Below are 23,906 nucleotides of genomic sequence, written 5' to 3'. Positions count from 1 at the left end.
CTTCAGGATACCGCTATATCGGTGAGCGGTGCTCTGCCTGGCCAGAGGGGGGGTTATCCAGGGGGTTTATTTTCGGGGGTGGGCTTATATTTTTACCCACGCGAAAAATGTGGCAAGGCTTTAGTTTCAGAACAGGTCGTATTTTCGGGGAAACACGGTAGTTTTCAGCAAAACCATTGTAAAACACAGTCACGTGACCTCAGGACACTGCGAACAGCTATAAATGTGGCCATGTTGCCAAGGGCTCAACGTATGATCATGTGACCATGAGCGAGCAGGACTGTCAGAATTGTGGATCTGGGTCATAAGTCCCCCATTTCAAGTCTATTGTAACTTCAAACAGGTTGTAAGTTGAAAACTACCTACAGTAGTTGCTTAGTCGGGGTGTCCAGGAGGTATAGTCCCAGAAATGAAGATGGCAGCCACAATGGCCCGACGGAGGCTCCATCTATTGCTTGTGAGCATATGGAACTTCACTGTGGCAGCTATCTTCATTTTTTTGGACCACATCCTGTGGACATCCTATACTCATTCCTGCCTTAAAGGCTCTTAGTTCCAAATTCTACAGATTCCTTTCAGAGTTCTAACCAAAACTCCACTTCAGTAAACTATATTTTTTGTGTGTGGCTTTCGGTTGTTTCTATTAGGGGTTTTTTAATTTATTATGGTGCTATTACTAAATTAATGTCTTTCTGATGCTACTAGGCTTATGTTTTGTGGTTTGGGCACAGCCGGGATGAGTTCTGCTAAAAACAGCCCCAAAGCATTAACAAGAATGAATGAATAAATGATAATAAATACTAATGGTACCCAATAAATAAATCATTGTGACATAAACATTTGTGAATTTGTATCTGGCACAATGGGCTTTAATGCACTAAATTTATGTCATCATAAATGTGTTAATAACCGTGCCAAAAGAATCCTGATGATTGTGAGCAATTGCACCATCTCTTTGGAATTGCTTAGGTTCTGCTTTAGCTGTTTCCAAGCTGGTGCCTTTCTAAATGTTTTGGATTACAATTTCTCTCAACCGAGTGTCATCAGCTTCACGGAGACGGCCCCATTTTAATTTAAAAAAGGAAGCCAGAGTTGAAAACACTGCAGTCATGGAGACCCAGATTCAAGCCCATTCCAGCTATGGAAACTTCATGAGTGACTTTGGGACAATCCATCTCTCTCTGAGCACTAGCATACCATCAGGACTGATGTTGTAAGGATAAAAAGAAAGCAGTATCTGCTTAAATTGCCTTGAGCTCCTGAAGAAAAGGTGCATGTAAAAACACTGATTTGCTGATTTATTTATATTCTTATTTTTGCATGAGAACCTACAGAAGAGTATGCAGGGTGTCCTCCCGGGGATGGGCTTCAAAGATTTCAGCAACGGGTTCTCTGCCCAGATGCTGGATGGGTATGAACTAGTCGGTCTCCTACACTACAGCAGGAGGGTAGTTTTCGCCTTCCTCAGGCTCCGGAGGCTTTTCCTCCATTTCCCTCCTCCTCGAGCCTCCGTACGGACTCTGTGCTTACCTCGCATCCAAAATGGGCCACTTGGAGACTCCTGGGAGGGGAGGAGTGGGAGGGGTAGGTGGGGCCAGCCAGAGCTGGGATTTGGAAGTTTTCTTAACATTAGCTACGGGTTCTCCCAAACGCGGGCGAACCCGTAGCAGCTCACCCCTGTGCCCTCCTATTTTTCTTTATAGTATGTGAAACAGATTTGGTTGAGAGAAAGTTAACTGCAGGGAATTGTATATACTAAACAGTGGTGGGTTGCAGGCGGCACGCCCCGGTACGCCCGAGTTCCTTACCTGTACTTTAAGCCTTTGGCGCTTCCGCACACATGCATGGCGCGTATGGCACCTGCATGACGCTCTGCCAAGCAGCTGGAGCATTGCAGAGGTTTGCGGAAGTGTCGCAGGCAACTACGATGCATGTACGTGCACGCCACACGCGTCCATTTGGGTGACGCCGGAGCTGTTCCAACCATACCCACCACTGGTACTAAAATAGTATGTAATTTTCTCCATAAACATTAAGCAAAGCTGAGAAAAAAACAGTTTGGGGCATTGAGTCCCATGCTTGACACATGCCATCTTCAGAAAAGAACAGCCTATTTCCCCCAAATATAATTTGAGAACTGACGTATATGGAATAATGTGGCATTCTGCCTAAATACAAAACGTGCAATTGATTTACACCATCTTATTCTAAACGTAGCCTTTATTGATGAGTACCCTACAGCTTATGAGCTGTGATAGTTTCAAGAGCCTTCGCCCCTTCCCTCCCAAAAAAGCAATTTTACAGTCCCCCAAATCCTGGGTGTGCATCCTGAACTCAAAGTGCAGAATGTTCCTTCAACAAAGAGAGATTTATTTTAGGAACCCAGCAATGTAAAGTCTTAAAGTCTTATGCTGCCTTGCTCGGAATTCCTTGCCCTCTTCAATAGTTGCCTGTAGGAAGACTGCACAGAATCCATGAAGTGGTGTAATTTAAGAAATGTGTGGCTAATTGATTGTGGGAGCCCTCTGGTTCCAGCTGAGTGTTGAGCTACAGAGTAAGTCTCTATATGTGTTAGAAATGGGCAGGAGGGAACGATGTAGAAAATTACTTGTCCCTTTGTATTTAATGAGAATAATCAGTGCAAGATAATTGGTTTTATTGCAAATGGCAAATTTCACATAGATAGGCAGGGTTTCTGACTTACTGAGGTCTGACTGAATTTTTGTTGTTGAGTTGACCAAATGACCATCTGATGTATCAAGCAATATGTGGCAGCAAAACCTTAGGAGTTTTGTATCTTTTGGTGGCAATCTGGTAGTGATCTATATTTATACAGTAGATAAATGATGCTGAAGACCTGAAGTTTGTTGCAGGGATTAATATAGTAACAACACAACATTAGGAGAGGAAGAGAATAATAGCTGATGATACCCAATCTCAACTACAGATTGACTGGGAAATGTATTTATTTAAAACATCCAACGCTGGAAGTTTTTAAGAGGATGTTGGATAACCATTTGTCTGAAGTGGTGTAGGGTTCACTTCTTGGGCAGGGGGTTGGACTAGAGGACCTCCAAGGTCCCTTCCAACTCCTATTCTATTCTATTTATATAACTGCCCACCTTAAGACAACTCTGGGGATCTTACAACTAATAAAACAATATAAAACCAACAGCAATAAAGCAAAACAAAAAAACCTGGCACCACAACCACACTTTTCTGATGCACCCACATTCTTGGCCCACCCTAGCCTCAACCTAGCCCAACATCTGGGAAAGAAACAAGTTTTAAGTCCTCTCTGGAAGGATAGACGGGTGGGGGCTTGTTGGATCTCAGAGACATGAGATAGGAGCTACAGTGGAAAAGGCGCACTTCTAAGGAGCCACAAGATGGCAATGTTTAAGGCAGAGATAGGCAACCATGGCCCCTTTACGACCTGTGGACTTTCAACTCCCAGAATTCCTGAGCCACGAATAGGAATGGGAGGGTGGGAGTGGGCTCACCCTATCAGCTCTGGTGGGACAGACATATGTACTCAGTTACAATGGCACTGAAAAGAGAGGCTTATAATCAGTCCTCGCACAGACAACTGTTGCAGCATCTCCATGGTCCCATGTTCAAAATTTGGGTGCTTGGCATCCAGCATGTATTTATCACAATCTCTGCTTTGCTTACTAGCTGCTATCAGCTGCCATAGAAACAGGGAGGGTGGGGACATGGTATTTGGGATGGGAATTATAGGGTATTGGAGGAGATATGGAAAAGGGAGTTTTCTTCTCACCATCTTCTGCGCATGCTGGTGGCCGGTGTTTGGGCCTGGTCAAGGCCAACCGTCCTGCATACCAACATGATGATGCTTATTGGAGATGCATCCCACCTGACACCTAAGGGAGTTGCACATTGGAGTGAGGTCATTGGAGAGAGGGGGCTGGGTTATCATTTGATATGTACTTGTTTGCGCCTTTCTGACTCAGATCTTGCTTTACTTTCGCTGCTATCTTTTCATAACCAGTAAAAGTATCTTAATTCCAACAACAATGAAGTTGGGAGTTTTCTTTCTTGGTTATTGATGGAGGCACGACGGACACGCAGTATCCCAGGGTCATGTGAACGCCATCTGACCCCTTCCCAGTTGGCTTCTGACAAAGACATTGGCGGCAGCCAAACTTTCTTAATGACTGCATGATTCACTTAACAACTGCAATTGTGATTCACTTAACAACTATGGCAAAAAAGATCATAAAATTGGGCATGACTTACTTAAAACTGCCTTGCTCAGCAACATAAATTCTGTTCTCAATTGTGATAGTAAGTTGAGGACTATCTGAACCGTTGGGTGACTTTATACGTTTCTAAAACCAATCCATTAATCATCAGCCAATGGAAAGGAACTCCCAACCCCCAAAAGCCACAGTATAAAAGCCACATTCAATTGCATTACAGGTGTCACGCAGAGTATGGGCAAGCAAATTTCAAGGCTTTGGATTCCGGAGATCAGGGTTTCCCAAACCTTTTCTTTCATTACCCAAAACTGCTTATCAGAAATGACTCTGTTATAATTGGATAATAGATTCCTGTGTCCTTATTGGAAGAAACCTTTGTCCAATTTTGGGTAGATTGACAGACTGCTTGTTCAGCCAATAAAGGAGAATATTTGTAGATAGTGGATGAAATGAGAGGTCGTTGGTGCTCTGAGCTTGTTCAGCATTTTGACCACTAGGTGACAGTAGCTACAAAAAGCCAGAGTTCCAGTCCTCCTTACAGCCAGAAGGGGACTATTAAATGGAAGAAGGGGATCAGGGACTAGATTCAAGAAGAAGGTGGAAACCAGCGGAACCAAATGGAGCCACAATGCCTTAAGTTGTTCTTGGGCAGTCTCTGCCGCACTAAGATGCTGAGATACAGGTGGAGGCACCAAGACAGGTGCTCTGGAAACAGTCGGCAATCCTTGTGCTGAGACAAAGAAGCAGATCTATGTTCCTATCGGCGATTGCCTGGAAAATGTCTGGAGATCTTCACAGAAGAAAGGTGTGATATAATGGCACAAATAAATAAATGAATCGTTCCTAATTCTGAAGAAAAGGAAGGGAAGTTTAGTTCCTGGCATGGATTACAAGATTAAGTGACATAATTTAGTTATTTGGGGATGCTAGCATAGCCTGTACAGACATCCTGTTTTCCTCAGTAAGTTCTTGATAAATACTACATGTTATAATATAGAGAAAAGAAGGAAGTGAACTTACTCTTTATTCATGGGGCATTCAAATTGTTATGATAATATATACTTCAATATATTTTACTGATGTGTTTCTTGCAAATGGAGGGGAGGGTGTGTACTAAAAAACAAAGATAGCTCCTCCATTCCAGTAATGCACTGCCTAGACATGGGTTCCAAGAAGCATGGGTTGCCCCTGAAGGACAAAACAAGAAGGGAGCTTGTGAGAGATGGTAAAGAATATGAGAAGAAAATGGACTTAAATGATTAAAATGAGCCCCATAAATGGCAATTTCATCCAGATAGTAATAAATTTGAAAAAATTGGAAAGAATTTGATAGTCCTTGATTTACAACAATTCATTTAGTGACAGTTCCCATGGCCATGGGATCAAAATTTGAGTACTTAGCAACCGAGTCATGTTTCTGACAGTTGCAGTGTCCCAATGTCATGTGATCCCTTTTGTGACCGCCGGGCAAGCAAAGTCAATGAGGAAGCTAGACTCACTCAACCACCGTCTTACTGATTTAACCACTGCAGGGATTCACTTAGTAATTGTGGCCAGAAAAGTCATAAAATTAAGCAAAACTCACTTAACAAATGTCTCGCTCGGCAACAGAAATTTTGCGCTCTGTTGTTGTCATAAGTTGAGGAGTACTTGTATATTGTTCCAAGAGTCTTCACATGCATTACCGATGCGTACACCTCTGGTGACTGCTGGAAATTCATAGTTCAGCTAACAGAACTGGTCACTATATATTCCTCTCTTCTCTCCCCCCGAGTCTCCTTTTCTTTCTTTCTTTTTTTTTTTTGAAAATTTTATTAATTTCATATATACATTCACAATTATATAATCTCATAACTGTTATTAATAATATGTATTTATAACAATTTTTCCCCTACAGTTGACAATATACTTGAGATTACTTTCTTACCATCTCATAACTCCATCTTATCTTACAACATTCCTACTTCTTCTTCCTTCCTTCCCTCCTTTCTTCTCTCCTACTCTCCTACTCTCCTTCCTTCCCTCCCTCCTTCCCCCTTCCCTCCTTCCCTCCCCCTTTCTTCTCTCCTTCTCTGCTTCCCTCCTCCTTCCCTGCTTCCTTCCCTCCTTTCCTTCCTTTCCCCCTTCCTTTCCTCCTACCTTCCCGCTTCCTTCTCTCCTACATCCCCTCCTTTCTTCTCTCCTTCCTTCTCCTTTTCATATCCAGGTAGTCAAGGACCTTGGAGGACGCATCTCCAATGATCTAAGTGCCAGAGCTCACTGTAACAACATTGCCAAAAAGGCATTAAGAGTTCTTAACCTAATTCTGCGTAACTTCTTCTCTGGTAATATTGTACTGCTAACTAGAGCATACAAAAAATTTGCTAGACCAATTCTCCAATACAGCTCTTCTGTCTGGAACCTGCACTGACATTAATACAACTGAGCGAGTCCAGAGTTATTTCACGAGAAGAGTCCTCCACTCCTCTGCTCGCAACAGAATCCCTTATGCCACCAGGCTTGAAATTTGGGGCTTGGACAACTTAGAACTACGTCTCCTTCAGTCTGACCTGAGCGTAATACGTAAAATTATCTGCTACAATGTCCTACCTGTCAATGACTATTTCAGCTTCAACTACAACAACACAGGAGCACACAATAGATACAAACTTAAGGTAAACCGCTCCAAACTCAATTGCAGCAACAGAGTTGTCAATGCCTGGAATGCCCAACCTGACTCTGTGGGCTTCTTCCCCAACCCCCAAAACTTTAACCTTAGACTGTCTACTGTTGACTTCACCCCATTCCCCAGAGGTCTGTAACTGGCGTGCATAAGCGCATCAGCGTGCCTACCGTCCCTGTCCTAACGTCCCCATTTATTTGTATCCATTTCATGTATCCATAATCTTGTATGTACTTATACCTATTATCTTACACACACTTGACAAAATAAATAAATAAAAAGTGACGGTGATGAAAAAATAACCTTATAGAATTTTTTTGTTTTAAAAAGGATAAGGATAATAATGATTTTATGTATACTTGATAGAGGATTGGTGATATAATGTATAACGTTAAGAACATATTACAATGATATCTTGTTGTTGATAAATAATTTTAATAAGGGAATAATTGAAAATTGGTATATATATATGTAGCGACTATTTAGAATATCTTGTAGAAAAATGAAAGAATAAGATTTCTGTTTGAATGTATGATGTACAAGGATAATAATGAACATAAGCATACCTGATAGTTGATTGGTAGAATTATGCATAATTGAAAACAGTGATATACAAATATAAATGGTTGGTATTTTTTTTTCTTTCACATGGGGATTATATAAAGGTATACTGTTATCAAATAGACAATCAAGAGTGTAAGGGAATTACGATTTACTGGGAAAAAAATAATACTAATTGTAATTGAACATATACTGTACAATGAAAGTGAGGTATTTAGTTATACTAGATGAAAAATCTGAGATGGTAAATGTTATTCGAGAATATGGATGTTAAAACACCTGTAACCAAACGACATGCTGTATGTGATGATGTTTTTTTTTATTGTTGTGTGTATGTGTTGTCTACGTAATAAAAATAAAAATTTATATTAAAAAAAAAAAAAGAAAACGTAACCTTATAAGCAATCCTTGCATTGAACAGTCATTTGGGGTACTGAACACACGGACTACCAAAGGAGAGGTCCATGAACTCCTTCCCTTATTCTAACACAGAGAAACGGTTGCTTTATGAATTCATGAGCAATAGAAGGAGGCCTACAAAATTACCAATTACCAGTGCCACAACACTGTCTCTCCATTTCAAGTGACCACTTAAAGAGTCTCAACATCTTTTTTATATTGCGGCAATCAAAACTGGATGCAGTACTCCAAGTGGGGTCATGGAATTCCAAGTCACCACACTTGGAATATTGCATCCAGTTTTGGTCACCATAATATAAAAAAGAAACTGAGACTCTAGAAAGAGTGCAGAGAAGAAGAACAAAGATGATTAGGGAACTGGAAGCTAAAACATAGGAAGAATGGTTGTTGAAATTGAGTATGTCCAGTCTTATGAAAAAAAGGGCTAGGGGGAGACATGGTAGCAGTGTCCCTAAATCTCAGGGGCTGCCACAAAGAAGAGGGAGTCAAGCTGTTCTCCAAAGCAGCTGAAGTCAGGACTAGAAGCAATGGGTGGAAACTAATCAAGGAGAGAAGCAACGTAGAACTAAAGAGAAATTTCCTGACAGAACAATGAATGAAACCGCTTGCCTTCACAGGTGTCTATCAGTGGAGGTTTATAAGAAGAAATTGGACAACCATTTGTCTGAAATTGTATAGGGTCTCCTGTTTGAGCATGGGATTGGACTAGAAGGCCTCCAAGGTCCTTCCAACTCGGTTATTCAGTTTTTCTGTTAATAGTTGTCTTTTTAGGATTGAATGGAAGGGTTTTTTTTTCTGTGTTTGCACAAATAAATCCCTTCTCCCCCCACCCCCATCTCCCAGTTCTTTCTTTCTTTTGGAGCCACAGTTAACCCATCTTTAAGCACCTTACAACAGATTCACCACTTATTATTTAGAATGTTTTTTTAAAAAATCTTGCGTAAACATAAGGCTATAATGCATTCAAAAGGGAAGACTTCATTTCCAATATCCAATCTTCTGAGTTATAACAACCCTCTTCCTCTTTCTTTTCTTAAAATTAAAGCCCGTAAGAAGATTTGGCTTCTTGCTGAGAGCCTTTCTAGAATACAATAGTTCTTTTGAAAGGCATTATCAAGCAAGTCAACATTTAAGACATGTGCCCTATATAATTTCCAGGAGAATCGGTGCTAAAGTATGTTCAGAGGGCAATGAAAGAGGAGTGCCTTTTGTGATTTTCAACTAGGTGAAAAAAGGTGTTCTTCAGAAAAGGAAGTTTACATAATATTTCTAACTACATATGGCTGAATACATAACATGTTACATTGCCTTCCTCTACCATAGTAACACCCCGCAGCTCTTTCTGAGCCTTTCCGGCTCTCACCTTGTCCACTGGTGATAGCTGCCAGCACAGGCTTTCCAGGGCATTTTAACAACCCTCGTGGCTCAACCCCTGAGGGGAGCAGAGGAGCGCTTCTGCTCCTGAGAAGCCTCTGCATCAAGGGCTGCCTCTAGGAAGCATATATGCCCTTTCCTCCTGCCTGCCCGGCAAGGGTCCTCCCTGAGTGACTCTGTCTCACTCAGTGGCCAGGGCAGCGTGCCGCCCCAGGGGGCTTGTGGCAGTCCAGTCCTTGCAGGAGGAGGCTGTGTGCAATGTAGGGAGGCAGGATTCGCCGGGTCCAAGTTTATTTTCCTTAGTCCTTTGTAAATTACTGGAGGTCCAGAGTGGTGCATCCTTTCCATTGATGGGATGAGTCAAATATGGGAGGTCCTGCTGGCCAGGGGGCGTTGCCCAAAGAGCTTATCTGACTCATCCAATCATGAGAGGACAAGGTCAACCCATTCTGGATACTCCTCCCCCCCTCACTATGGAGAAAAGGAAGTTTACATAATATTTCTAACTACATATGGCTGAATACATAACAAGTTACATTGCCTTCCTCTACCATAGTAACACCCTATGTATGGAGAAGTACATTAAGCCATTGGCAGGCTGCTTTTCTTGACCCCAAACTGTTGAATGAATCAATAGTCCCAGTTTTTGACAATCAGAATGCTCGAAAGACAAACACTGAACATCATGTATTAGGGAAGTCCTCTTTCAAGTTGTCTTTACATTTTTATTACGATGGCTATCTAATTTGTGTCCATTTTCATGTTCTTACATATCAACATTATTTTTCTGGAAATAATTCCAATAAATTCCAGTAAAATCTCCAAAGAATAAATGTATCAATGTGTTACTACTAAGGCAGCAATTTTGTACCCACTTAGAAGAATCAGGTCCACTGTACTTATTTCTGAGCAGAAATACATTGGATACAGTGGCATCGGTAAAAAAAAAAAATTTAAATGTTAACCTTTACTAAGAGAGTAAATTGCAGTGAATTAGGCCTAAATATCCCCCTGCATCCAAGATCATCTATCTGGGTTCCACCACAAAACCGCGTTCGACTAAAGCACGCTCGACGAAACCGCGTAGCTGACGTCATCACAGGGCGACAACAGCGCGGAGACAGAAGCACGCTGTAAACGCTAAACCTAAAATTAACCCCTAAACCTAATCCCCCTAAACCTAACCCTAAACCTAACCCTTAACCTAACCCTAAACCTAACCCTTAACCTAACCCTAAACCTAATCCTAACCCTAACCCTAACCCTTAACCTAACCCTAACCCTTAACCTAACCCTAACCCTTAACCTAACCCTAAACCTAACCCTTACCTTAACTTGAATCGGCTTGCTTTCAAAGCGCTATTTAAAGCGCCCTTCTTTCTCCGCGCTCGCTGTTGTCGCCCTGTTGATGACATCAGCGACGCGGTTTAATTGGGCGCGCTTTAGTCGAGCGGGGTTTGGCGTGCCACGGCAATCTGACCACCATCTCAACAAACATACCCAAAAGGATATAGGCTCATCAACAACAAAGATGATAAGGGATCTGGAGGCTAAATCATTGTGGGAACTAGGTGTATCTAGTCTAATAAAGAAAATGACTAGGTGTGATATGATACCAGTCTTTCAGTACTTGAGCAACTGTCACAGAGAAGATGGGGTCAACCTCTTCTCCAAAGCACTTATGGAGAGATCCAAACTAGAACTAAGGGGAAGTTTCCTGATAATGAGAAGAATTACCGTATTTTTCAGAATATAAGACGCAGCAAGGTTTTGAAAAGAACTTTTTAAAAAAGTTTTTGCACTCTGCAAATCTCCCCAAAAGGGCCCATTTTTCGTGAAAGCGGGGCCTTATTTTTTTTAAAGGGGCATGAATAGCCCTTAGGAGGCTTGTAGAGTGCTCGGGGGGGGGGCTGGGGGGGCAAAAACGAGCAAAAAACAGCCCCATTTTTTGTCAAAAAGGGGCATGGATAGCCTTTAGGAAGCTTATAGAATGCTGCTGGGGGCTGGGGGGGCAAAAATGGGCAGTTTTTTGCTCATTTCTGCCCTCCCCAGCCCCCAGGAACTCTCTGAATGCCTTCTAAAAGCTATGCAGGACCATTTTGGTGAAGGGGGTGGAGTTTCAGGAGGCAAAAAATGCTGTATTCAGTGTATAAGACACACCCAGATTTTCAGCCTCTTTTTTGAGGGAAAAAGGTGTGTCTTATACTCTGAAAAATATGGTAATAAATGGAAGGCTTAGGTCTTGAAGTGGTGTGTGCTCCATCATTGGAGGTTTTCGAGAACAAACCAGACTGCCATTTGTCCAGAATGGTACAAGATTACTTACTTGAGCAGGAGGTTGGACTAGAAGACCTCCAAAGTCCTTCCAACCCTATTATTCTATGTTCTACAGTGTAAAGTAAGCTAAGAGAATTGTTTACATTGACAAAAGTAATTGAATCGTCTGCTTTTGGGAAACAGCTTTAGAAGGGTAGTAATTATTATAAAAAACAATTCTAAACAAACAGTTACATACTAATGTAATATTATTTTAATTATTGTTATTAACATATTAATACATTTTTTAAAAAATGTGGTACAGGTGCATTGTTTTATTGATTGTTGTTTGCTGCCCAGAGCAGAGTCAACTATAAGTTTGTTGTTTAGGCGGAGCCTGTCGCCGAAGGAGCTCAACGGAGCTCCTCTCAGAGTTCTGGTCTGTATATCTAATTAAGATCAATAGATATCACCCCTTTTTGGCAGAAAGGGGCAGGCAGAAGCTCAGGTGCTAGGATTTATTCGTAGTTCACAGCCCCTTTTCTTTTTTGCGAACGGAGAAAAGATCCAGCGTAACTGAGCTCTTATCTCCAGCCAGTTCTTCTCAGCTGCTTTTTTTGCAGCCCTAGACAGGTGATCCCCCCCTCAGGACAATGATAAACTGCTTAAAGCTACTTAAGACTAACACGAGCGGGTTCTACTCCTGAGATGTTCCTTTTTTTATAACTATCTTAAACACCAGCCTCGTTTTCCTTTGAGGCTTCTTTGTTCAATCGTGCTACAAAATGGCGTTTTTACTGTGTTGGTGATTGATGACGTAATTAACTGGCTCTATCTTCCCGGAGACTGCTCCTCATTAACAAGCAAAATCTACAAATAACTTATTGAGAACTGAGCAGGTGAAGATACTGTTTATCTGTTTATTCTCAGCTTTTATCTATAATGGCTCCCAGGTCTAAGCAGGCAAAACGCTCCCCTTCGCATGTGCTTAAAGAACTTGTTATAAAATCGCTGCCCTTGCCTCCTACACCCCCTACTGGAGATTCCTTAACACAGGAGCTTCTTTTTCAAATACTCAATGATTTTAAACAAGAAATCAAAGAATTTGTGCTGGATTTATGCGACAAAATACAGACCAAGATTGCCCAAATAAAGATGGATATGTTTGAAGCTATGTCTACTTTGACAGATTATACCGAAGAAATGGAGACTAAACTGGAAACTTTGGAGGAGGCTAATTTTAATTTGACTTCCAACATTCAAGCATTACAACAAGAGATTAGAGATACTCAAACACAACTTATAATGATAAATTACAACAGAAAGGCGTTTGCAATAAGAGTCAGAGGACTGCCCGAAAAGAAAGGAGAGAACTTGAAACAGACATTTGTAGAAGCTTTCAGTCAAGCGGTGGGAAGTCCGGGATTCAATTTTGATTGGAATATTCGAAAAATCTATCGCCAGAATTTGTGTGTAGCAGAACAGCGACAGCTTCCAAGAGACATAATTATATACTTTTTCACAAGAGAATCCAGAAATGCGATCATCCAAAAGTTTTACAACAACAGGCTGTGAATCGATGGGCAGGATTTGTTTGTCTTTAAAGAAATACCACTCCAGATGCTGCAAGCAAGGAGAGATTATACTTTTTTAACCAAAGAGCTTAGAAACCACCAAATACAGTATAAATGGGAAGCTCCAGTTGGAATCACAGTTACATCCGAGAATCAAAGATTTCGTCTCAATTCTGTTTCAGAAGCTCGGGACTTTTATTATAAAACTCTGAAGGCGGGACTTCCTGAATCACTCGGAAATGCGGAAAGACAAGGTGAAGGAAAGACAAGCAGCAATTCACTTGGTTACAAGACGGAGGGAGTTGTTCTCCCCCTACCGGAGAGGCAGAAGAGCGGAAACTGAGGATTTAGCCATATCTTCAAAGCAGCGGGACACGTGGTTATAAGGCAGAGGGTTGCCTTCTCTTTCCGGAAGGGCAGAAGAGTAAAGAATAAAGATCCAGCGATGTCTTTAAAATACTTTTTAAACTCTTGGATTGATTGAAATTTTAGGATTCCTGTTTGGTATGAAATGGTAAAGCTGTGTACCGATGAGGAACGGAAAGAAGCATCGCTTATTTTGGACAGATATTGTATGGGATCTTTATAAGACTTATTTGAATTTTAATCCAAACTGCGCATGAATTGTTTTCTGGTGTGAGGAAAGTGGAGACCAAGATTTATTTGAATTGCGGTTTGGGATGAATGGAGTCGGGAGGAGTGGGCAGAAGGGAAGGTGGAGCGGGATATTGATGAAGGGATCTTGGGACTGAATGAAGTGGTATGGATTTTGGGCACACATTTTACGGATTTACATGCTTGAAGTATAACATAAAAAGCTCAGGATTTTAAAGTGAAGAGCGAGATCCTAATCTTATGGAATTTTGGCTTGGGAGGAATGGAGATGAGAAACGAGGGGTAGGAAGAAGAGTAGCGAAAGTATGATTAGACTGCTCTGTATTAGAAGGTAAATTGATTTTTGTATAAACTATTATCTGAATATAAGGTTAAGAAAGGCTATTTGGAGAGTCTACAGGAAGATGGGGGTAAATATCAAAGAAGCAAGGGACGAAGATAAAATATAAATGGAATGATCTATACTGTTTAAATTTTAAGAATGATGGGAGGCTGAGCATAATGCAAAAGATTTTTATTTTTTTTATTTTTTTCTTTTTTTCTTTTTTTTCATTTTCGGAGTGTTCTTTTTATTTTATTTTCATTATTATTGTTAATCTATTTGATTATAAGATATTCTAGAAGGTGAATGGTAGTGAACTGTGCCGGGTGTGGGACCTGGGAAGTCGGAGGGGATTAGGGAGGGGGGCTCATTGGGGGTGGGTGGGTGGGTGGAGATATAGTCTCAATATATAGAATAAGAAGAATACACTTGTATACTGTTGTTCCTTATCTTTTCTTTTTATTTTTCTCTTTTTTTTCTTTTTCTTTTTCTTTTCCTTCTCTTTTCTTTTTAGCGCACTTTTTAGTAACTATAAGTTTGTTTAATAATAAATAAATAAATAAATAAATAAATAAATAAATGTCTATTTCTAAAAATTTCTAATGAGGAAGAGAATGAAAAGCTAACCTGTTCTTACAAACAGATTAGGAACAGGTCATGAAGGATGAATGCTAAAGCAGGAGATGGCGAGTTCTACTCCTGCCTTAGTCATGAAAGCCAGCTGAGTGATCTTGGGCCAGTCACTCTCTCAGTCCAACTCACCTCACAGGGTTGTTGTTCTGGAGAAAATAGGAGGAGGAAGGCATATTAAATGTGTTTGCTGTTTTGAGCTTCTTGTAAAAATAATAAATGCAGGATAAAAATAAATCAAATAAACTCCTGGTTCTGGTCTTCAAAACCTCTACAGTCCAAGTCAACTTAGCTAATTGGTTATGCTGGAAAGCAGAGTCATCCTCTAAAGCCGTGGCAGAGTTAGCAACCTTCTTAGATAACACAACAAAAATCTTATGCAGTAGTTCTTCTAAGCTACTAGCAGAATGGCAAAATAGAGATGATACAAACAACATAAGTAAATAACTGACATATATTCTCCACCCACTTTTTTTAATCAATGAAGAAGAATTAAGCAAACTGAAAAAAAATAGGCCCTTCCATTTCCCTGGGGCCTCTTGATTGGAACTTTATGGAGGGGGAGGGGTCATTAAGTATTTAGGGCAGGTGGGAACACAAACAACATTTACTTGGAAAAGTTTGGTTTTTCCAAGTTTCAGCTGCCTTGTCTGAAAGGCTTGGTGCCAAACCACAAGAGAGGAACTGGTCCAGCAGATTGCAAAACATGCCTGAACTGAAAATAAACAAGAAATGTTCCATGATCATATGAGAAGCCTACATCAAAGCTGTCCCATTCATCACCTTTGTCCATCGTGGAAGCCAACATGTCAACATTTAGCTAAAATAAAATTCTTTCCCTTTGAAGGAAAAAAAAAGATACTGGTGAAGAAAGTGGTTTCTGCATGCAGGAGGAGACAGATAGCATCACTTCCTAGTTCTTCTGCATGAAATACACACAAATACACACACAAGAGGAATTGTATGTTTTATGTTTGGATTAGTACACCTGGTAATATAAGTTATAGGAAAAACTCATATAGTCCACTATTGTCTACTAGGGCTTTGGGTTTGATTCCAAAAGGTAAAGTCTTTTACACCTGCCACATTATCTCAGGAAAATACATAACCTCACAATGCTTGTGGGGAAAGTGGCTGTTTTAAAGAGTCATAGATGGATGCGACATGTTATGTATTACACTACATTTGTGTTTCCATGTTTTTTACAGAAACTCAAGGGTTGCCCAGAAGTATTGTCTATAACAATTGGCCACAATTCTACAAAACTACTTAGTCTTAGCTGAACATGGAATCTTTTATGTGTGTTGCATGGGCTTACAATGTGACATATGCCTCTGTATTTCACTTCTAAGTGAGATATGAGCTACTAGAAACTTTGGATAGCGAATGAAGTGTTATCTGCCCAGTTACCTTTAGGAACACATGAAATTACTAGAAGGAACACTGAAGTGTATATATATATACATCAATATTATCTATATCAGAGGAGACATACCTCCATTTTTAATCACATGTCCTGGTTGTTCTGGATATTTTTATCTCTTACTTGTTATCAACAGATTTATCTTGATTTTATTTTGCTGCACATCCCTAAATATTGTTCCATCTCTATAAAACACACCACTGAAGCTCTTGGATATTTATTGTCTGACTGTGTTGATCACCACCTATTTTAGCCGTATTTGTTTATTCAGTAGGTTGTTTATATTTCTGCATTATATTTCTATGTAGTTTTATAGATTTTACATTAGCTTGTTTGTACTGTGGAATGATATTTTTCTTGGACTGTCTATGACTGTAATAAAGCATTTTCTCTCCCTCACTACACACACACACACCCTTATGTAAGGTGTGTGTATGTGTGTGTGTGTAGGAAGTAGTTTTTTCAGCAGCATCAGGGATATGGGCGGATCAAAAAGTGGCATCATAATGTCAGATCACACCCATGCTTAACAGAAGTGGAGCTTAGGGTGGAAAGCTGCAGTGGCTACAAGTGGGACTGGCCTCACGACACTATTTCCACCATTTTGTCTTTTGGGATCTTTCCACTCCTGATGAACATCACTGCTCAATTTTATGCACTACCACAAGTACCAATAGATATGAATATTTATGTGGTTGAGGGATGGACTGTGAAGTCCGACTTACTTGCACTGAAGCTACTACTGTATATACCTGGTTGGGTACTGAAATATCGAAGTGCACAACCAGGCTCAAAAAGCACCAAGGACACTAACAGTTCAACCCTCAACTACGCATCCTGATTTCTGTTGGACAAATCAAATCTTTTCAGCAAAGGCTAGACGAATGCAAGGCTGCCCTGAATAGGCCTTCCATAATTACTGTAATCAATTCTCAGCCAGATCCTCCTGATCAGTAAAAGAAGGAAGAGGAACCATAGTTAGCTCCTCCCTTACAGGAAGGATTCAGAGCCAGACAGGGTAAAGAGGGTGTAAAACCCCGCTCCTTGATTTAATTTACATTTTAATTTAAGACAAACTTTACATTAATTAAAGCTTTAAATTAATTAAAGTTTTAAGATAAATTATTAAAATGTTTTCATAAGAAGCCATTTAACCATCTGGAAGAAGCGACTGCCAGCACACATCGGGTTCTCCGGGGACTTCAAGAGGAGAAAACTTTTCTCCCTCCGAGGTTTTGATTTATTAAATTTGGGCGCCGCCCAATGACCTCGGGCCACTCAGATCGCACTCGAGGCAAGCCGCGCTCATCCCCATGCCGGCTGCAGATGGAAAGGCCACCGGCCACAGCCCTTCCTGGGACTAGATTTGAACCTCTCCAGAGGAGCCCCAACAAGTCGCCCCTTCCCATACCCTTTTCACAGTAGCTAAGTTGCACCTTCCCCAACCCGGCGGTGCCCCCCCCCCCCGGGAAGCGTCCCAGGGTAATTCCCCTCTTCCTCCCGGCTACTTGGTCCTCAAGGCGGATTGGCTGCGCTCATCACCCTCGGCTTTTTCAAGCGCTAATCTGGGTGGTTTAGTGGGCGTAGCGGGAGAAAGTCGTGTTGCAACAACATAATTGATGGCTCCCAAACTTTCGGACATAAAACAGAACTCTCCCTTTTCTGCACCGTCTTTGCAAAAACGTCTTGGTGTGCGCGGAGGGACAGATTTAGTTAGTTAGTTTGTGTTGGGGGGGGGAGCTGGCTGCACCAAGGGAAGCTCATTCAATTTCATTGTATGTATTGACAATAAAGGTTTGATTTAGTTAGCTAGCTAGGCAGGCAGGCAAGTACTGTAGAGGCGGAGAGGAACAATAACGCTGGTAATATAAATATCGATCCCACAAAAACGCTGGGAAACTTCCCTTTCCACAGTGACAGTCCTGTTTTCTGTGGCACCGTAAAGGAGGGGGGAAGGGAGAAGCAGCAGCAAACTGAATTGCAAAGCAAAGAAAGGCGGGAAGAAAAACACAAGGCAAACAGGTGGCGCCCCTTGAGACGTGGTGAGCTACGCCCGTCGTCGTACCTACCAGAGTGGCTGAGGGGGGGTAGGCGTCCCAAGGCAACAGGCCAAGAGGGCGCCAGGATAAGGGGGATGATGGCATGATGAGACAGACGGAGAAAGCGATGGAATACCAGACAGATGCAAGGCGCCTCCCTTCGACGGCTCCGGCGCCCAGCTGCCGCAGCACCACACACGCCTCCCCGCACGGCTCGCTCCCTCTCACCTAGCAAAAGCAGCCGGTGCGTCTGCTTGTACTCCCTCTTCTCGGCTTTGAGGCACTTGTCGATGTTTTGGCTGCGCTTCCGATCCGCTTTTTCCTGGATTTTGCTGCTCTCCTTCTTGGCGGCTTGTAGCTCCACCGCGTCCCCGACTGCGGGATAGGCAGAGATGGACAGGTGGTCTCCCCCGGAGCGGAGGCTATAGCACATCCCCATGTTGCCAAGAAGGGGGAGCGTGTAGAAAGACACGCTCGCTTTTCTACACGCGTTTGTTATTCGCTCCGCACGTGCCAGGCGGACTTGGCGGACTGCCGGTTCTCCCTTGGGCGACTTTCAAAGTGGCGGCCCCCGAGAACCTCCATAGACTTTCAGATAGACTTTTCCTCCCAGCTCAGCGACGTGTTTTGCCTTGGTCCTCTTTGGCTCCTATTTCCCCTTTTTCAAATGAGTCTCCCTCTTTTGCTTTATGTATGTATGTGTGCTTCTGTCTATTTCTCTCTTTCTGTCTGTTTGTGTGTGTGTGTTGTATTTTTTTAAATTTGGGTGTGTGCAAAACACGTGACTGAGACGAATTTACCGTATTCTCCAGAAATCGAAGAGCGAAAAACTACTTCCTACAGCGGCGCTGCCTTTGCTTCCTCCCTTATGTTTATTTACATGTTTAAGCGCTGCTGCTTCGTATTTTCCCGTCTTTTTCTTTCCGATCTACTCCAAAGACTTCGTGGCTGCATTTTGGAAAGGAACAAGAGAGCGAGCGACAATCTTAAAGTATAACTTGGGAAGAGAGACTTGTTGAAAGAAATATAACTACATAGTTGGGCACCAACCAGTCTGGCTTAAGGACCAGGTTATCTTTTTGATTTCAATTAGACAATCATAGTTAATCTCCCAGGTAAAACTTTTTAGCTAATGTATACCAAAGAGGTGAAGAAAAGTTTCATTGTTCCTCCAGGCATAAATAGCAATAGCACTTAGGCTTATATACCACTTCACAGTGCTTTACAGCCCTCTCTAAGTGGCTTACAGAGTCAGCATGTTGCCCCCGACAATCTGGGTCTTAAATAATACCTCTATAATAATAGTCTACACTAAAAATTTTGTTTGTGCCCTTTAAAATTTGTCTTTAAAAGACCGTTTCTCTGATCTTTGAGGGTGTCATATGGATTGAAGATTTGGATATTGTTTTAGAAAGATTTCTAAAGAATCTTTCCTTAAATTCCAGACAATTGGAAAATAATTTTTTTAATGAAATAATTTTTGGCCCACCCCAACAACTTATTTTTTGTTAATATAAGCAGTTAAACGTTTATAGAGAAACGCTTATTGCATTAAAATTCACACTTAGAATGAGCAGTACACGAACTTTAATTCTTGTTGACTTCAATTATGCACTTTTCTTAGTATTAATGGAGAAATTGTATGCAATTGCCTCTCTTCAGGAAATCTTTTTCAATTGCAGGGTCTACCCAACACATCTGGGATTCCTCTATCCGTGTTGTAGCTCACGTTTACCTTCTGAAGCCTGCCACGATCACATATTCTGCTCTTCAACTACACTTTCTTCCTAGTGTGACATCATTTCCTATTCCTGATGAGATGAATGGCAAACAAATTTAATAAACAAATAAAATAAATAGTCTGCACTTCGCAATATGATAACAGAGAACTTTGCACTACATCTAAGTGATTTTTAGGTATTCTTTCTGTTGCAGGGAGTTTCCAGTTTGCCTTAGTTTCATGATAAGGAATAGACAGAGAAAGTCCTAGAAATTTGATGAAGAAGCAGTGAGCCTGGACTCACCTATTGCTGGAATCCCTATGCTATGAGAGCTATACTCGGAGTACAAACGTGTAAATTAAATACATATCATAGGTATATATAATATATATAATAGGTTCCACCAATCCAAAGGAACCACATGTGTAAAATATCTTCACTCTTCCAACATTTGGAAGATGGGAGTATTAAAGGCAAACTGATAAGTTTAGAAATGTAAAAGAGAGTAATATAATCCTATCAAAGGCAATATAAACACTGCAAGCTGGATCTATAAGAACACTCTAAGACAGTAAACATAATACAGTGCTTTGGTATAGTAATAACTGATACCACAGAAAATAATATCAGTTCCATAGAAAAAGTTTAATGGATAGCCCCCTCTGTGGTTGTAGCATATGTGTATCATATACTATGATTACAGAGATGTAAAAGTGACATCCTCACAAGAGAAACCACAGAGCTCAAGCAAATGATTTTACAGACACTTATTAATAGCACATTTTCTTTCCTCTTTTTTGAGTTTTAGAAAGTACAAGAAGCAGAATGGCCTTGTAATTTGTGATCAGACAATTTGCCAAGAAATGATGCAACAGGAACAATGCAACACATTGTTCAGAATGTAAAGAAAAAATAACTTTTAATAATGTAAAGGGGGAAGCGAAAAATATAGAGAAAATATTTTCTATCAGTATAAATCCAAAAGCATTCTGTTAATAGGCTCCTTTTCTGGGTAAATTTGTGCAGTATTATGGCTTGGGCTATAATCCCAAAATCATTATTTGGGACTACATCCCTCAGTTGAATATAACTGTAATTGATATAGATACAAAATTCCAAGATGGAATTGGTGAATTGCCTCCATATTGTGCCTAGAGAAAACATGGTGGCATAGCATCACCAGGGAAGTATTACTTGTTTAGGCATATATAAGAATGTGTTGTACAGTTTATGCAGGATAAGCATGGGTTGGATGCAAGCACAATTTCAGATATACTTAATTCAATTTGGCTTATTCCCAAGGGAATGTGATGCTCATATTACATGATGTGACTTACTAGGAACTGTGAAAGAACATTAAATCTGATTTAAAAAATTGTGAATCATGGTAATGTAATCATAGGATACTGCAAACAGCTGTAAAGGTGAGCTGGTTGCCAAGTGTCCAAAAATGTCCAGCTACATTCTTAGTAACAATTTTGTAATTCTTTGCAAAGGTCTTCTACTGAGATTGGTCTCAGATATCCTTTACCTAGCTGCAGAGCTTTGCTTTTTCATTTCATTATGAAGTACTCTTAGTGTCATCCTTATCCTTTCAATGTTATCAGCAAAGGTTATATACCAAGGATTTGTGTTGCTGCCAATATCATACGTTGGATTACTGGAACTACAGAGCCATACACATACATGCTAACATCAAGGGGATGATTCTCAGGAAGGATAGAATAGTAAACAAAAGAGTGTCCCATCTATTGTTCTCCATAAAGGAAGATGCTTCATCTCATGTACCCTACTATTTTTTTGTCAGCATCTTTATTTTCTGTTCCATTTTAAAATGATACCTTTCAATCTATAGCAATTGCATCCTAAGTGCTTACTTCTCAATCTGACTTACCAGTTTCCATTATCAAAAATGCTTTCTACCAAAACATTGCTGCCAAGGCAGATATTTCCATGTTAACCATCTTCCTGACAAGACACAAGAGTATTCTTTGGAGCCGTCTTGTGAGATAAGAGAAAATGAGATTGACTCTAGTAAATACAATGAATAATTTCAAATCAGGTCATTGAAGAATTCTGGGAATCAGATGATCTAATGGGTTCCATTGGTTAAACAGACTGGAAATATAAATAATAAGAAAGATGAACAGCTTGCTGGAAATGAGATCCGGTGAAATGAGATGAAAGGATTGTTAGGGCTATATGCATCACTTTTGAAAAAGGTGCAACTGTGCACGCAAACAAAACAGAACACAGCCGCGCGAGCAATTGTGGGTGCACCTCGGTACACCCACGTTACACCTATCCTCCGCGAGCTGCACTGGTTACTGATCAGTCTCCGGATACGCTTCAAGGTGCTAGTCGTAACTTATAAAGCCCTTCATGGTATTGGATCTGGGTACTTGAGAGACCGCCTGCTGCCAATTACCTCCCACAGACCCATTAGATCTCACAGGGTTGGCCTCCTCCCGGTGCCATCTACCAGCCAATGCCACCTGGCTATTACCCGGGGGAGGGCCTTCTCTGTGGCAGCTCCGGCCCTCTGGAATGAACTCCCCGCAGGGATTCGGACCCTCACCTCTCTCCAGGCCTCCCGAAAAGCCGTCAAAACGGCTTTGCCGGCAGGGGGTGATGAGTTCCCTCCCCTCTCGACATGTATGGTTGTGCGACTGTTGTTTACTTTTATTATTTGTATTTTGTTTTTTATGTTCCCCTTTTTCCCCCTTGAATTGTTCGCTGCCCTGAGTCCTCCCGGAGAAGGGCGGCATACAAATAATAAAATTCTATTCTATTCTAAAATCTCTTGAAAAATATTTCAACTGCTGCATCTTTTGCAAATTTGGCTGCCACTGAAACCGCTGCCTTCATTTTAGGAAAAAATGAATAGGCTTGCCAGAACTGAGGCAAGTAACAAGATAAGATGGTTAGGTGGGATCAAAGAGATTACAAGGAATATCCTTGAAAGAACCAGGGAGCCTTACCAGTGACAAGTTGACGTGGTGTGCATTTTTTAAGGCTCAGCTTTAGATTGTAGTGTCCTAACAAATCCATCTAGCCCAGTGGAGCTGGCTGGGGAATTCTGGAAGTTGAAATTCATATATCTTAAAAGTTCCCAAAGTTGAGAAACACTGATCTCGCCTCGGTATTTAGCCCATATTTATCTACCATGCAGCCTGTTTAAAAGACCTCTGTCTGGGGAGTTTTCTGCCTATTGTAGGAATTAATGCTTAAGATACAGCCTTGTGTAGGAACACAGTGCAGGTACTATTTTGATTTTTTTTCCCCAGGAAGAATTTTAAGAAGCTTAAGTTCCTCTTAAGGAGCTTGTGATTTCCTTTTTATTCAACCAAAATTGTGAGTTGTTGTTGTTGTTGTTGTTGTTTTAATGGGAGGATCTGAGACAAATCAATCCTTTCAGATGAAGGTTCTTGCCTAAGCCATCCATGAAGCTTGCCCTGCCCTGTCCAGATGATAAATTGTTCAGAATTGCATTTACTTTGCAGTTTACAATGTAGTACCAATGCTGTGGCTATTAACTGCTCCTTCTATTTTACAGTGCAGGTTAATTGCCACTATGCTATTCAGCATGGAAGCTTTTATCCTATTTTATTTAATGTTATGTATTGTTTTCCCTGCATTAGCTGGAAGAACGTGTTGGAGAAACTTATTGCGTGGTTATATTTTATTTATTCGTAAAATCACTTCTAAAGTGACAGATAGAGCCTTCAGAATGGAGCTGGAGCAGAGAGCAAACCTCCATTATTGAGCAAATGATAGATATGGCCTTGGAGGTCAGGCAGGCCAAGAAAGGGCAATCAAAATGTCTTGTTTCTTTTTTGGGCCTTTAGTAGCCATACCAGAAACTCACTGAGTCTTTACAGAATGTCACATCAGTTATGGGGAAAATTCTGACTATCCAGAATCTGACTTGAGAGAATGATACCTTGCCAATTGGTATCCAGTTTTAGTATGGCAACAACCCCAGAGTTGGTTTTTGCTTTTCAGGATCTCCATTCAGCAATCTGCAAGCTCCACAGCCAATAGCTAAAGCTGCTTTTTATACAGAATTTTGATTCTGTTGGCGTT

The 23,906-nt window shown here is 41.0% G+C and overlaps 1 protein-coding gene across 2 annotated transcripts in view; it reads right to left on the bottom strand.

Annotated features, from left to right (window-relative positions):
- The window catches only part of GNAS (GNAS complex locus), a 212,268-nt gene extending 193,715 nt beyond the window's left edge, over positions 1–18,553 (bottom strand). For both annotated transcript variants that reach the window (XM_087720511.1, XM_087720513.1), the window contains exon 1: positions 18,328–18,553. In XM_087720511.1, coding sequence (XP_087576637.1) covers positions 18,328–18,538 — 211 coding nt within the window. In that variant the 5' untranslated portion in view covers positions 18,539–18,553. The remainder of the gene's footprint in view (positions 1–18,327) is intronic.
- Positions 18,554–23,906: the final 5,353 nt, after the last annotated feature.

Source organism: Thamnophis sirtalis, unplaced genomic scaffold, assembly GCF_051295495.1.
Source record: "Thamnophis sirtalis isolate CommonGarterSnake01/CBP01778 unplaced genomic scaffold, rThaSir2_p1.2 scaffold_7, whole genome shotgun sequence".
In the NCBI taxonomy this organism is placed as follows: domain Eukaryota; kingdom Metazoa; phylum Chordata; class Lepidosauria; order Squamata; family Natricidae; genus Thamnophis; species Thamnophis sirtalis.
Note: the sequence above shows the minus strand (reverse complement) of the source record. Positions and strands in the feature narration are given on the sequence as shown.